Below are 14852 nucleotides of genomic sequence, written 5' to 3' on the forward strand. Positions count from 1 at the left end.
CATACAAACTAGCTCAAACACATTGATCTCAAGTTCACTGCAAAGATCAAAGACTAGGATTTCTCAAAATAATTTAGTCAACTGAGATAGTCAACGTAAACTAATAGGAAAAGGGTTTCCAAATAGAATCATAGAATGGTTTGGATTGGAAGGAACCTTAAAGATCATCCAGTTCCAACCCCCCTGCCATCAGCAGGGACACCTTCCACTAGACCAGGTTGCTCAAAGCCTCATCCAGCCTGGCCGAGAACACTTCCAGGGAGGGGGCATCTACAACTTCCTTGGGCAACCTGTTCCAGTGTCTGACCGCCCTCACAGTGAAGAATTTCAGAATATCAGAGGCTGTCTAAAAGAAAAAGTAATCATAAGTGCTGGAGTCATGAAGGCTGGTTATTTTTGGTATCCAAAAAATTAGAAATAGCCAAAATAAGCCACAGTGACTGTTACCTCCACGTCATTCATAGAGAACATAAAGTTTATGTGAATTGTTTCAAGTCCTAGAACAAGGCAACGTCAGAACTACAACTGGAGCTCTGGAGCACGTGTCCCAGAGTCTTGGCCTGTATCCTATCCGATGGCCACATGACACAATTTCATTGCATTGGATGCCCCCTCCCTGGAAGTGTTGAAGGCCAGGCTGGATGAGGCTTTGAGCAACCTGGTCTAGTGGAAGGTGTCCCTGCTGATGGCAGGGGGGTTGGAACTAGATGATCTTTAAGGTCCCTTCCAATCCAAACCATTCTATGATTCTATGATATCCAGGTTGATACCTTTGCTTATGTAAGGCTTTTACCAATATTGTTATCATTCTATAGTCATGAGATCATAAGACAACTTGCAACATTACTGAAAGAAACCGTACAGTAGCAGTACTGTGGAAACAGGACTCATTATTCTATGTTTAAATTCTGAGTCTCTCACCAACGCCTATAAGCCAACAGCTCGTACTCTTCTGCTAACAAGGGTCATGCACTCCATGTAGCCTGTCTCAGCATTTTGCCACTCTTTCTCATCTGAAGGGCCACAATCAGAACTGTATCCCCTCCCAACACAGTCAGCAAACAGTAAGGATCAGGGCATGTCTTCTACCCCCATAGATCTCCACACACACCAGCAGTCCTTGTGACAGCTGACTAAACCCTGCCGTAGACATGTGATTTTGCACATTGGGTCTCCTCCCTATTTACAGGCCACATGAAACAGTATCACAAGCTTCCAGTGGACCAGGAATATTTTCCCCCTGTCTCATTTCACAGTAGCAGGTTTGTATGTCCTTTCAGGGAAAGATTCCAGGTCTGTATTCCTCCTTACACCATTACTTGATCCCCTGATTGCTCAGTAGCAGGAGAAAAGGCACTTCTATATCTGTGCACTGTGCCGCTACCAAAAGCGGTCAAGAACATAGTATTATTCAACCCAAAACCAGCTACTAAACCACAAGAGGGGAAAATAAACCCTCCCCTACAAACCAATACATTATCTTTTTGATATGAAACAAACACAGAAACAGAATGATCCGTGGCAGCTGCCAGGGGCACATACCTTTTGCTGATGTCTGATGCATGCGGATCTTTTTTGATGCCACAAACTGTAAGACTTTCTCCACATTTTCCCTCATCTCCTGCTGGCTGGTGGGGTTGACCTGAATGCCATTCAACTTCTCACCAGCTAAAGAAGTGAGAAAACTTTTATTACAGAAAAACTGAACCACCTGCAGCCTGTGGAGGACATCACACCACACCACAGCAGGTGAATGTGCTCCAAAGGAGGCTGTGACCTTGTGGAACCCCACACTGGAGCAGGTCTTCTGGCAGGACCTGTGGCCCCACAGGGCCCTCCATGGAAACAACCCATGCTGGAGCACTTCATGAAGAACTGCAGCCTGTGGGAAGGACCCATGTTGGAGAAGTTAATAGAAGACTGTCTCCTGTGCATGGGACCCCACACTGGAACAGGGGAAGAGTCTGAGGAGGAAGGAGCAGCAGACAATATGTAATGAACTGACTACAACCCCTGTTTCCCGTCCCTCTGTGCTGCTTAGGGGGAGGAGGTAGAGAATTCAGGAGTGAAGTTGAGCCCAAGAAGAAGGGAGTATCTCAGCAAGGAGGTCACTCTTCCAAAAATGCCACACACTGACACCATTTCTCTACAAGGTAAATCCTTCCATATCTCCGTTCCAGCCTCATGTGACAGGTTTTAGCACATCTGTTGCAACAGTCTGCTAAAACATAAGGACTTCAATAGAACTGCATTTATGATTGCTCTATATTGTTTTATTTTAAAGCTACTTCTTCCCCCCCTCCCCTCCCAAACTCTGACACCATCATTAACATCTGCCAGTAAGCCTGACAGATGTCAGAGCCAAGGCCAGCCTCTTCTACAGAAGATCTAAAATTGCAAGATGAAAAAGAGTGCCATATGGCATTACTAACCTACAATCTCAATGAGCAAAGCAAGAATGACTCCATCTTGGAGATCTTGTCTCAGGTCTTGGACTGGCTTTATTGTTGGCTTCTTCTTCAGCTGGGAATTCACCCAGGCCACATATGTCTGTAGCTGTTGCTGAAAATAGAAAGCAAAACATTTGCACGTCATCACCATTTCAGTTGCACAGCTCTCACTTTTCTCTTTCATCTTCACAGATCTCATTGTCTTTCACCCTTGAATACAAACACCAATGGTCTCATCCCAAAGCCTCCTGACAATTAACTGACATCACTGCACACTGTGGTGCAGCTCACTCCAGGACAGGAAGAGAAAGCAGGCAGCAGGACGAGACTTATGATGTAAGCACAGCTGAGAAGAGAGCTTTACATTACATTTAATCTAGGTTGGTGCCAAACCAATGCTGTCATGCTCTTATTTTTGGTGCCAGAATTTGTTCACTCACAGCATTTAGTGTCCCATCCACACTATTTTCTTCCACATATCAAGAAAGTAGAAAATCCACAAGCAGAAGCAAGAAACTCCATGTTATTTTCCCATTGAACTATGCCATCTACCAAAAGAAATAACCAAGACAGATTTTCTGGAAGAGACAACAGCCTCCCTCCTTAACACTCCCAGCATGGCTCATTTGTAACAGTTCATGCAACAGGCGAGTGATGCTTTGTTGTAAAGCCCCCTTCCTCCATTTCCTTGGAGCTGCATCAGCATCTATAATGGCTCAGTTTCTATTTCCATACATGTGGAAGCTGGCTGGCTGCAGCATTTAACACCTGCAAGACCTGAGAGCAAGGAGCACTGCCTTTCCAGCAGGTCATGCTGGATGCTGCTTCATACAGCTGTGTGTGTTGCCCCAAAGGGGAAGACCAGGGAAACTGGAACTCTGGTTTCTAGTCAGTGTGAGGACCCACCTGGCATAAGTGACTGAAAGGCAAAGAGCAGATTCACATGACCTTTCCCTTTCCATCCTCCTCTCAGCAGCACTTCCATGGCTAGTAGGAGCACTGCTAACACCGGAATGCCTTTGGGCAGGGCTGGTGTGGTACATGGATGGTAAACAAACTGATCCATTTATGGGATTACCTCCCTTTTCACTAAGCTTCCCATTATTCTGCCAATGCACCAGGTTTTAAGTCTCCATTCCATTTTATCTCAGCAATGTCAGTCAAGAGTTTATGCTTTTACAGCCTATCAAAGTCACAATCTGATCACAGCTTCACTCTTAATTATCCTGACATAGGAAATCCAACTTTAATCACACCATGGTTTGGTCTGCTGGTTCAGAAAGGTGATTGGACCTATATTCAATCAGTTCCACTCACTCAGCAGAGAGCTGGAGAGCAGAACGGGGGAGATGAGCTTGGGGGACTGCCTGATGGCTTTTGATAAAAAAAAAGAAGCAAAAGTGGCACATCTGAAGCATGCTTGATGGAGCAGACTTGGCCTGGCACATGGATTGAATCTGCACGCTCTTCTTTGGCTATAATGGCAATGACGCGTGTCAGTTTTGCCTGCCCAATTTCAGAGGTCTGTATTTTCTACTTCATGCAACTGGGCACTGTGGAGACCAACAAGCTTTGACTGTCTCTCTCCTGCACAAGTTGATGATCCTGTGCTTCTTTTCGTAACAGCAGTGCCAGCTGCAAAAAGCACCCCTATCTCTCGCAATCGTATTTTAACTAATCATGTGGGCATTGAGGTTCAGTCTCACAAACAGTCTAATGCCAGAGAGAACACAAGCCTTCTGTTGCACAGATTCAATAAAGCTCTAATTTATTCAAACAAGTACCAGAGAAAAGAGGTAGGTTTGTTTATAGTAATACAGCATGATTATAGAAATACCTAGAGTCTTAAGTAAAGTGGTACCACATAGGATTGGGGCATGAAAACTGCATCTGAAGTCTATGCAATTTAGAGAAATAATCTTATCACAGTTGTGTTTACTACCTTGTTGTCATTTTTCAAATAATTTTACAAAGTTCTAAACTGTCATATTTTACTAATTCCACAAGGGTGGAGCCCCTTCTAGCCTAAAGAAAATGTGCAATTTTTATAGGATGCCATATGGTTCTTCCATTCAGACACTTCTGGTTTCACTCAAATGAAAAATAGACAGTTCCACTAAGCAGTTTGGTTTCTATTTCTTTTCTCTGAACATTCTTCAAGCACTCCTAAGAAAGTGTTGGCAGCTATGCTACTCCAGCTTCCTAAAGGGCCTCCAAACTTCACAGGATTGAACAAATACCTAGAGCTTCCCCTTGTTGGCTTAGAACCTGGCATGGCTGACAGATACATCCGAAAACAATCAGAGAAAGAACAGCTATCATTCTATCTGGCTCATCTTCTTCCTTCATAAGAATTTAATCATTAGCTGAGTAACCCTTCCTTCAACCAGAAAACACAGGAGTTTTCTGCTTCTCCCTGCATTTTGGTTTGAGCATCTGTTCAGCCAAATCTTAGACTTGATGGGGCTCACACTGCTCTACCCCTGAACCAATATTTCTTTCAAAACTAGGATTTTTCAGAAGAAAAACATATCAGCCTAGTTTAAGATTTACTATGCAGAGCACATGTTATTAGGATTACAGTAGAGTTATGCTTAATCCTATTTATGTTAGCACGGCTTTGTGTTCCAAAAAAAGGCCAGGTTTACCTGTACATTACAATGGGAAGAGTAGTTCCATTACCTGAATTAAGTCACAGCCCAGATTGCTTCAGTTCCTAGGCAGATCATTGTAGGGTGTTTCTATCCAAGTCACTCCAGACTCCTTAAACGATTTTGCAGAGCAGGAGATTTTTAAAGGAAGGTACTAGGGGTGACCTACAGTTGTAAGGCATTTCTCAACTTGCAGGCACTTCTGCTGGCAAATTACAGGTTAACACTTCACTAAGTCCAACACATCTCAAAGCAGGATTTTACTTTGAACCTCTTATTCAGCACGTACTCTGAAGAAGTGCCTCAGACCTACTGGCTATAGGAAAACAGCTGGAGAGGTCAGGAGAACCCATCTTTATACTTTCAACTGGCAGGAGGAAAATGCCTTTCCAGGGTCAGCACATTTTTCTCAGCAGCTGTAATCCTTTACTGATAATTACAATTAAATGTCATTATCTATTATTTTCCACAGGTGGAAGAAAAGCAGCAGCTCTATTGCAAATCTCCTGCCACTTGTAGGTGTCCTTGCTTATTCTCATTTAACCAGTCCAATTCACCACCTGCTGCTTAGGGCTCATGTTTCTCCCCCCTCAATCATCAATCAGTCCAGCCTGTCTGACAGTAAATATAGGTAGATCACAATGCTTTGATACGCTACTCTGCTCTTTATTGTGCCAACTACATTACACTGTATAAGGTTAATTTTAATCTCCTCTAAGATTAGGGTATTTCACATTTTAAGGTTGGCCAAATCTTCATTGTTAGACAAAATCATTCTATATCAGGCCAATGCCTTCAGAGGGCCTGATTGCCTTGCTGTCAGGTTACAGTAGACTCCTGTAACACTCTCTGCTTCTAGGAAGAGATTATTTTTCTGCATTCACTTGAATTTGAATCTATCCTTATTGTTGAATTTTTCAGGGAATCAGCCTGGAAGAATAATGTTTCTCATAATCTTTACTCTGCTTTTCCTTTGTACCCTATAGACACTGTCCAAGCAGCAGGTCTAACAAGGTCAGTAATAGCCCTCGTAGCATGAGGTTGGTCCCAGTCTGAAAGGCATTTAATGTTCTGTCTGTTCAGAGCACTGAACCAAGTGTCTCCAACAGAAAAGCTCAAAGGCGAGCCTAATTGCATCAGGATGTAATAATGTTTAAGGCCTTGTATGACTTCTAAGCTTCCCATTATTACCTTAATTAGATGGGAACTGTCATTTTCCATCCAGTGTTCCTCCAGTTTGATTTTTTTTTGTTTTGTTTGAGAAGCCCTTTGTAGAATCAGAAAGTACAAACTCACAAGCAAAGAAAATGTTTCTCTCTGCTCTCAAAGCCAGCAGAAGATTTTTTTTTTCTCCTCAGAATTGCTGCTTAAATGTTATTCAGGATGTTTAATGTATTGACATAGCTCCTGATGCATCCAACGGTGAAAACTGCTCAACTATGACCAGAGTGATGCCAGAACAACCCCATGCACAGTCCCACAGGTCTCCTCTTTCACTAAACTCTTACTTTAAAGCAGGAGGTGTAATTTCATTCAAAATAATTTTTGGTCTGATGTGTATTTTCCAAATCTTCCATAAACAGCCTGTCTCAAGCACAGAACATGCGACAGTTTGGAAGAGGAGGCACCCATCCAATCTGGTGCACAACAGGAGACAGAAACAGTGTGTGAGCAAGCAAAAGACCATGAGATCCTTAATCCTTCACCCATATCTGAGTGAAAACATGGACATTTCCAATACCTTAACATGTTTGGATAAGGATTTTTCACTGATTCGCTGAGAAAGTCTAAGGTCTGTCAAAATAAGTTGCACTGAGACATTCCCTGATGCTTCAGAAAAAAAGGATTACCCTGAAGTCTTGATGAAATTCTAGCCAGCACATGTTTTCTGTAACTTCTAAGGTCCATTTCAAAGACTCAAGCAGCATAAACCTTTGGGAGGAGCAGCCCAACAATGCCCTTAACCCGTGCTATTTTATTTCTGTAGAACCAAAGAGTTATTTAATTTGTGCAGAACAAAAGCCTGATTATTACATTTTTCCTTTTAATATAAGAAACCTTTTCCTTCTATTGATCTTTTGCCAAGCCATATCCTTGCTGTCAGACAGTGATCTCACTTGTGCCACCCATCTGCCTGATAGGGGTATTTTTGTGAGTGGTACCTAAGTGAGTTTTCTTCAAACAGTAATTTTACAGTCACTTTTCATAACAGCACACGCCAGCATTCTCCCTGCAGTTAATCTGATTTCTACATCTACCTCCTTTAACTCCAATCTCCTGTTTGTAAAAATCCTGGGATTACTCACTATACCTTCTGCACCCACAGTGGCAGTTCTGTGTACCATTTTTATGTTCAGAAATCTGAAGATAGTATCTGTTCCTTAAACAAATTCATTATCATTGCAGGCAGCAACTACTCCAGAAGTCTACCAGATAGAATGTAATGTAAAATGAATCTTGCTAGGATATACTCCTTTGAATCAACAGTCAGACATCTATGCCCCAAAATGTCACTGTCATTAGAAGCCAGGTTTAGGGATAATTTCTGTCACTTTTGCAAGATGTTATAATGCCTCTGTGTTTTCCCCAATCTGGTATTTTGGGGCCCCTTTCTCACACAGTCAGTGTTTCTATGCAAACATACAGGCAAAAAGCTGAGCCACAAGACATCCTTTACTGTAAACCGCCAGTACTTTGGAGCACATGATTCACCCTGAATTATCAAATGGTTCCACTACGCCCAAAGAAAGTCTAAGGTCTGTCAAAATAAGTTGCACTGAGACATTCCCTGACGCTTCAGGAAAGAAAAGAAGCATTGTTCCTTATTTAGCAGAATGCTGTCACTAGCCCTGCACAGACAGGGAAAAGAAGCTTTATGAATAGACTGAGCACACAGAATGACTGAGCAGTGCTTTTTGCAGGCAGAACCTTTCATATGAAGAAAAGGGGAAGGGATGCTCAGTGAGGTTGCCTGGTCCAGGATGAAGGGCACTAAAGGCACATTTAGGACAGACTCTCACTCAGCCGATGACTTGCTGTTGATTTGGCAGCCCACTTTACGTCTGTGTGCCTCAGTTTCTAGCTATAAAGCAGCTGTACTATTTTTACTATGTTCCTTGTAAAATGCTTTTTTAACAATAAATCTTTAACTGTTACTGTGCAAACGCACTGTCATACACCCTGCCAAAGGACAGCCACTGCTATGCAATCAAGTAATAGCCTGGCTTAGACATACTGTGAACCTCAGGCAGGTTTTGAATCCTAACTGTTCAACCCCTAATCCTCTATAACAGCAAATACATCCTATTGCTGGCCAGGCACAAGGGCTTTGGGAAAAACTGGTAAGAATTCCTGCTAGAGCAAGCAATTGTCTGCTAAAGTATATCTCCATGTAAATCCAGGTGTGGGAAGCCCCAGCTGTGTTTTCTGATGTCTGTACTTGAGGCTTAGCAGAATTAAAATGCAGAAACTGCCCAGTCTCTCAAAGACTAGACAAGCAACCTGGCAAGGTTCAGGTGGTTCTTCAGATCCCAGCCTTTCACACTCTGGCCAAGCCTTAAACAAGTGTTCCTGTCCATCCCGTAGCTTTAACAGCGTAGAGCAGACGTAAAATACTAGTGGATTGATACCAAAACAAAGCTGATGTGAAATGAGACTTGGCCCTTCTATGTGAAAACCAGCATGATCTTTAAAGAGCTTCGTGTATTTAGTAAAACCCAGGCTCAGAGGGATTTGGTACTACAGGGAGCATTTAGTTATGGGCTGGTCCTAATAGGCTGAGTTGGATGAGGGAGACAGGAGTCTAAACAGCTCTCTTCATAGTGAATCCTATTAGCTATAAATAGCACTCATTGCAAGAAGAGGGTGAGTGCAAGTTTCTTCTGCTAAGATCGCAGTAGCAGAGACATTTTTATCACAGATCAAGCATGTGACACCAAAGGGGACAGAATGGCAGCCAGAATAAGACAGTAGCAAGTCTATACTGCCAGAAAATTACTTCAACCAGAAAAGCAAACCAAAATCAAACCCAGGTCATTTCCCAAAGCAAGATCTCACAGATAGGATGCCATTTAATCACCTCGAGTCCACCAACAGATAAGGCAAACCTTGAAGAATGAGGGCGAGAGACTATACTTGTGGGAAATCCAGGAAACACCTACTGCAGATGCCACTCAGCTAAGAACCCACTACTCAAGGGAAAATACTACATGAAGCACCTGGTGAGGGGGCAGGCAATGAGCAGCCTACTAGAGTCACCAAAAGAGCCAACTGGCCAGAAAAGATGCTCTATCAAAAGAACAGACACTGAATCAGCAAGGTAATTTCTGCAATACCCCAATTCACTGCTTGTGTTAAATTAAGTCTGACTTTTTATCTTGAATCTATTTTTACACCTAAACATTTGATTTAGTAGCCATTCACTTACAGCCTTCTAACATCACAGTGCTGTGTTAGAATCAGACAAGACACCTTGGGACACACTTTCACATTCAGGGACTTTAAATAAGCATCTAAGGTACAAAGACATAGGGGAGGAAGTACAGCTCATGGATCAAAACAGAAGGCGTGGAATTACAGGGTTTCTTGTTCATTTCCAACTGTGTCTGTGATCTATGTGATGAATGTCCTTGGCAAGTCACTTAAACTCTCTGTACCGTGGGTTCTGCACTTGCAAAATTGATTTTAATTCTACTTTTGTTACAATGTGAAGTGCATGATGTGGCAGAGAGATCCCAAGTGGGAGACATGAGAGTGAATCTGTTTTTGTGGTGGGAGAGGGACTTTTTTTCCCACAGCTGAGCAGTCTGTGGGTAAAAGTCACTAGCACTGAATGTAAAACTGTTATTTGCTCCCATTATTAATTATATTATTAATATACAGGTTACTATTAGCTTATGCCAGAGAAGGATCTGATGCCCTCAAGCACAGGAAGTGTAAGCTTGAGCTAAAGCAATGTCTTAGCTAGCTAAAAATGAGACCAAGATACTCTGTGGAGGAGGGGATGGAGTATGTACACAGTTACAAAGAGCAATCAAAGGAGACCTGTGGCTGACGTGAAGCTGTGAGGTTCAGGTTTCATACCCACTTTGTTTTCCCCATGATAACTGGTGCTGTTAAGCCCAGGAAGGACCAGGAAGGATGTTCATTTTCTGCAAAGAATGGAGCATGGAGGCAGAACAGTCAGGTGGGGCCTGAGATTTGCAAGGATGAGGAACCACTAAACACAAACAAAAATAAGCTATGCACTCTAAGAAAGAATAAACCACATCAAGACACTATTGCTGCCACCAGGTGAGAAGGCAAATAAGAGCCACTGTTTGGTTTCAGCACAAGCCCCACAATTTTCCTTCTTTTTCAGCTTACAGACAGGAAATAGTGCTCCAGGATGGTCTGCATGATGCACAGCTGCCCTGGCTGCCCTGGCATTTTGTACTGAGTCCATAGAGTGTCCAACAGAACTAATTCTTTTGTGTTGCTTAAAGAGGGAAGCCAACAGGAATCTGCATTCCCCGTGCAATTACACAATTCCCATCTCTGGAATTTCTTGGTACTTCTCACTCCTTATTTTATGATTTACTAGTCTCCCTAACAGCAGAATAAGCAAATAAAGAACACTTTTAAAATTCTATTTTCCTGACCAAGATGAACTTCAGTATCCTAGAGATTCAACCTACAGAACAAGATGGGGAAAAAACCAGCCAGCATGCTCTTTGTCAGCCTCTCCCAAGAAATGTGCATCCACAAAGCAGATTTACAGGCTTTCCAACAGCCTTCAGACATAGAAACTTCATATACACAGGAGAGGAATCAATTCTATAAAATTAACTGTGCTCCATAACCTTGCTGCAGTTTGTATTATTTACCAGTAAAACAGTAAAGTACTGTAAAGAGAATAAGAACTCCGAGCTAAAAATATTATCTGTAAAACAGCCACAAACTCTTCAAAAAACTATTGCTGATTTGCAGACCCCTGGCTGAGCTACCCAGTATGCCCTTCTGTGAGTAAGCAGCTCTCCCACCCTGAGATCTTGCTCATTTTTCTTCTCTGTTCCTCAAGGCACTCAAAGCACCGGGAGACATAACATTCCTGAGAGATGCTGCACAAAAGCATGCTGCCTTGCCCCGAAAAGGTCTGTGTGAGATGTGGGACATGCATTTACCTCCGTGAAGCCCTCCTGAAGAATGTCCAGTAAATTCCCCCTGGCCAAACAAGCAAGCATTCTCCACAAGCCCACCGACGGGCGAGGGTCTCAGAGGCCACAGGGTAGATCCTCCAGCTCTGGGCACGACCTCTTCCTCCTCCTCCCAAAGACAAAGAGTTGGAGCTCATCAGGAACCGCATTCATAGTCCCATATGTGCAGCCCGTTACGGCACACAGTTGAGCCAAAGTCAAGGCTTGCACTGGGCATGCTCGAGAGGGAGCTGCTGGGGGAGTAACGGGAGAGATGTAATACGGTTCCCATAGAAACGCCTCAGCTTACAAGATGCAGGCCCAGGACTGAGTTGGAGAAACATCTGAAATCCATTTCCAGCAGTCGTAGTCACACAAAACGTGCTGCGTAAAAGAGATTTTTCAAACCCACCAAACACAGCAAGTCCCGTATGGTGTGGGGGCTGGGAGAGAGTCAACGAACAGCAAATAGCAGATGCCTTGCTCAGCTAGAAAAGCAAAAGGAAAGACTGTAAGAGCTGCCAGCTTGAACTCTCAGCAATCGTTCCGCAGGTCCGAAGGAAAAGCAGCATTGTCAGCAACCTGGTAGAGGCAGGAAGCTGCAAACCAGGCCACAGCACAGCTAGTAACACTCGCACTGTACTCAGCCCTGCTCTAGGCGCCCTGGCAATGAAGTCAAAAGAAGAAAAAAGACAGAAAACTTTCCAACTCGAGTTAAATACAACCCACATCAGTTTTTCTAAATCTATAATAACTGCATTCATTGAAGAAACAAGTATCAAATGTCTCCAGGCAATCTCTCAAAACTTCATTTCACCTTAGAGGAAATGCCCAGAAAAAAAAGATCAAAAACTCTCAGAATGGATGAAGACACCTTCTGCCAGGGGATGGGCTACCAGTCCACAGAGCAACACTGCAAGTACTGCCCAGTGATATCATAGAATCATAGAATGGTTTGGATTGGAAGGGACCTTAAAGATCATCTAGTTCCAACCCCCCTGCCATCAGCAGGGACACCTTCCACTAGACCAGGTTGCTCAAAGCCTCATCCAGCCTGGCCTTCAACACTTCCAGGGAGGGGGCATCTACAACTTCCTTGGGCAACCTGTTCCAGTGTCCGACCACCCTCACAGTGAAAAACTTCTTCCTAATATCTCATCTAAACCTCCCCTCTTTCAGTTTAAACCCATTTCCCCTTGTTTTGTCATTAGTTGTCCTTATGAAAAGTCCCTCCCCAGCTTTCTTGTAGCCCCTTCAGGTACTGGGAGGCCGCTTCAGACTGTTCCTTCAGATTTCAAAATATTACAGAGCTTTGACCTACTAGAACACCAACACAAAGACAAAGTGCTCTCATTATATGTGCCAGGTTTAGGTACACGCCTGCTTATGGTATGTTTTCCATCAGAGATTTTGTCATCAAAGCTTTGCTTCTACATGGGGTTTCTTATCTTTGAAACAGAACTGCTTCGCTTTGACAATATGAAGGTCAGAGAATAGAAACCAGGCCATTTCTGATGGCTAGACTGAGAGGCAGTGCTAGCATGCTGAGCCATTCTTCTGTTTATTATGGTAACATAAATGCTTGTAGGGTGTATGTGTGTGCTGAAAATACCTTTTAAAAATTAAATGGTAGTTCTCCTATTTTTGTGTTTCACTCTTAAATTTCAAGCTTCTTATAGCAGGAATCATATTTTTCTTTCAGTTCTGTACCATCGTAATCGATGCCTTTGAACATTATCTTTGCAAGAAGCAAACAAAACAGCCACTCACTAAAACTAATGCTTCGTAATTCTCCCTGAAGATGATTCCAAAATGAAGGGCACAGGGCAATGATATAAAAAGGATCACCGGATCCTGGTGTGAGTGACCTTCAAAACAAGTCTGCAGGATGGCAGTTTGTTTGGTGGCATTGCCCTCTCCTGGCCAATTTCAACATAACGCTAACCTTTGTACTTGCCCCTTTTGAATTAGGTGCATAACAAAGCCCTGTCACTGCCCCATTTCCTGTCATTGTGATGAGACTGTTGTCATGTCACAGCAGCACCACCAGTATGACCACAGAAGCCTTTCTACAAGCTTCCCATCCAAGAATTTTAAGGCACTTTATCAACATTCTCTGATTGTTTCACTTATCAGCTCTCAAGAAAGAGAGAAAGATCAATGGCCACAGTTCAGCTCTTCCTAATAAAATTTTGGTTGGGGAAATCAAACTAAGTGAGGTGGATTCAGAAACAAAGGCTGTGAGGCTTGTGAGGGCATGGCTGCAGTAACAGCAAAAAGCTGCCTAATGCAACTAATGCCTTTGTGTCACTGAGTGTCCCCTCCCAACCTCCCCATCAAGCATTCAAAACAAAGGTCAGACACAAAAAGGACTCCTGGAAACTCACAGAGGCTGCAGCAGGCTGTGATGTGTGTTGGGGCACCACGTCCACCAGAGTTCCCATGCTGGATGCCACAGCTTAGCTCAGTGCCAAGGGGAATGGTCCCAGCACTCCTTTCCCCTGGAAGCCTGAGTGGGAGAAGCAAATGTATTAAACACAAAGGAAAGAATTTTCTTAGAGGGAAAACAGACTTACCAACAAAATGCCTGAATATAACCAAAACAAAGGAAGAAAGCTGCCACCTCCTTTCATTTCCTGCAGAAAATATATTTAAGGTCTACAGTCTTTGGGAAAGTTAGACATTTTTATATTTTCTTCCATGTGTAATGTATAGTGGTCAGAATTCCCCTGAAACACATGTAAAAAAGATTCCTGAGTACACTGGCTTACACTGCACATAGGATCTAATTATCTCTTCCCATTTATGGAGAGAGAATTCAAATTCAACGGAAGTTAAATACGCCAGCCAAAGCTGTACTGGTCCCTAGTGTCAGATATTCAGGGTATTACTTGATTCACTGCATCTAGCCCAGACAGCAAAGATCCATAAATAATGTTAGGAAACAATTCCACATACTGTCTTTTATATTTAGGAATGTTCTGGTAATCCATATTTTCCTTGCTTAGTCTTCCTTTGGAAGTCTGGAGTGACGTCTGTTGAAAGTAAATGTGGGGGAGGTCAGAAGAGTTAACTGAATGGATAACAGTGAGATTCCTTGAGAAAGATTCAATGACAGTAGGACTCACTGGTTTTAAGAATCATTAAAGGTGGGCAGGAGTGCAACCTTTAGGTAGATGGTCACTATTATCTTGGTTATGTCATCCTGGTACGTCTTTAGGGACCAGAAGTCAGGGGTAGGACAGGATGGGTAACAGCAGCAGAGCCAAGGCGGGTTGCTGATGCTGCTGGGAGTGGAGGCATTTTGGGGCTCATTCTGCAACATGGGGCTGAGAGCGAGTGAGCAGGGAGACCATGAGGTGTGGGGCAAGGTTCTGAGGCCTCGGAGGGGCTGAGTGGCCGCAGCTGTCGCTGGAAGCGGGGTCGATCCCCAGGAGCAGGGCTGGTTGGAGGAGACCAGGCTGTGTGTGGGGAATGGTTGGCCCGGGGTCGGGGACTGGAGTACCGGGAACGGGGTTGCGATCCCCAGGAGCAGGGCAGTCACAGAATCACAGAGTCACAGAATGGTGGGGATTGGA

General features: G+C 43.5%; 1 protein-coding gene across 1 annotated transcript in view; it reads right to left on the reverse strand.

Annotated features, from left to right (window-relative positions):
* The window catches only part of DIXDC1 (DIX domain containing 1), a 28174-nt gene extending 16852 nt beyond the window's left edge, over nt 1-11322 (reverse strand). Inside the window, exons 1-3 of the mRNA XM_010173727.1 lie at nt 11263-11322; nt 2433-2562; nt 1543-1668 (exon numbers count right to left, since the gene is read on the reverse strand). Of these exons, the coding sequence (XP_010172029.1) occupies nt 1543-1668; nt 2433-2562; nt 11263-11322 (316 nt within the window). The remainder of the gene's footprint in view (nt 1-1542; nt 1669-2432; nt 2563-11262) is intronic.
* Between the last annotated feature and the right edge of the window lie 3530 nt (nt 11323-14852).

This window comes from Antrostomus carolinensis, unplaced genomic scaffold (genome assembly GCF_000700745.2).
Source record: "Antrostomus carolinensis isolate BGI_N321 unplaced genomic scaffold, ASM70074v2 scaffold39128, whole genome shotgun sequence".
Lineage (NCBI taxonomy): Eukaryota > Metazoa > Chordata > Aves > Caprimulgiformes > Caprimulgidae > Antrostomus > Antrostomus carolinensis.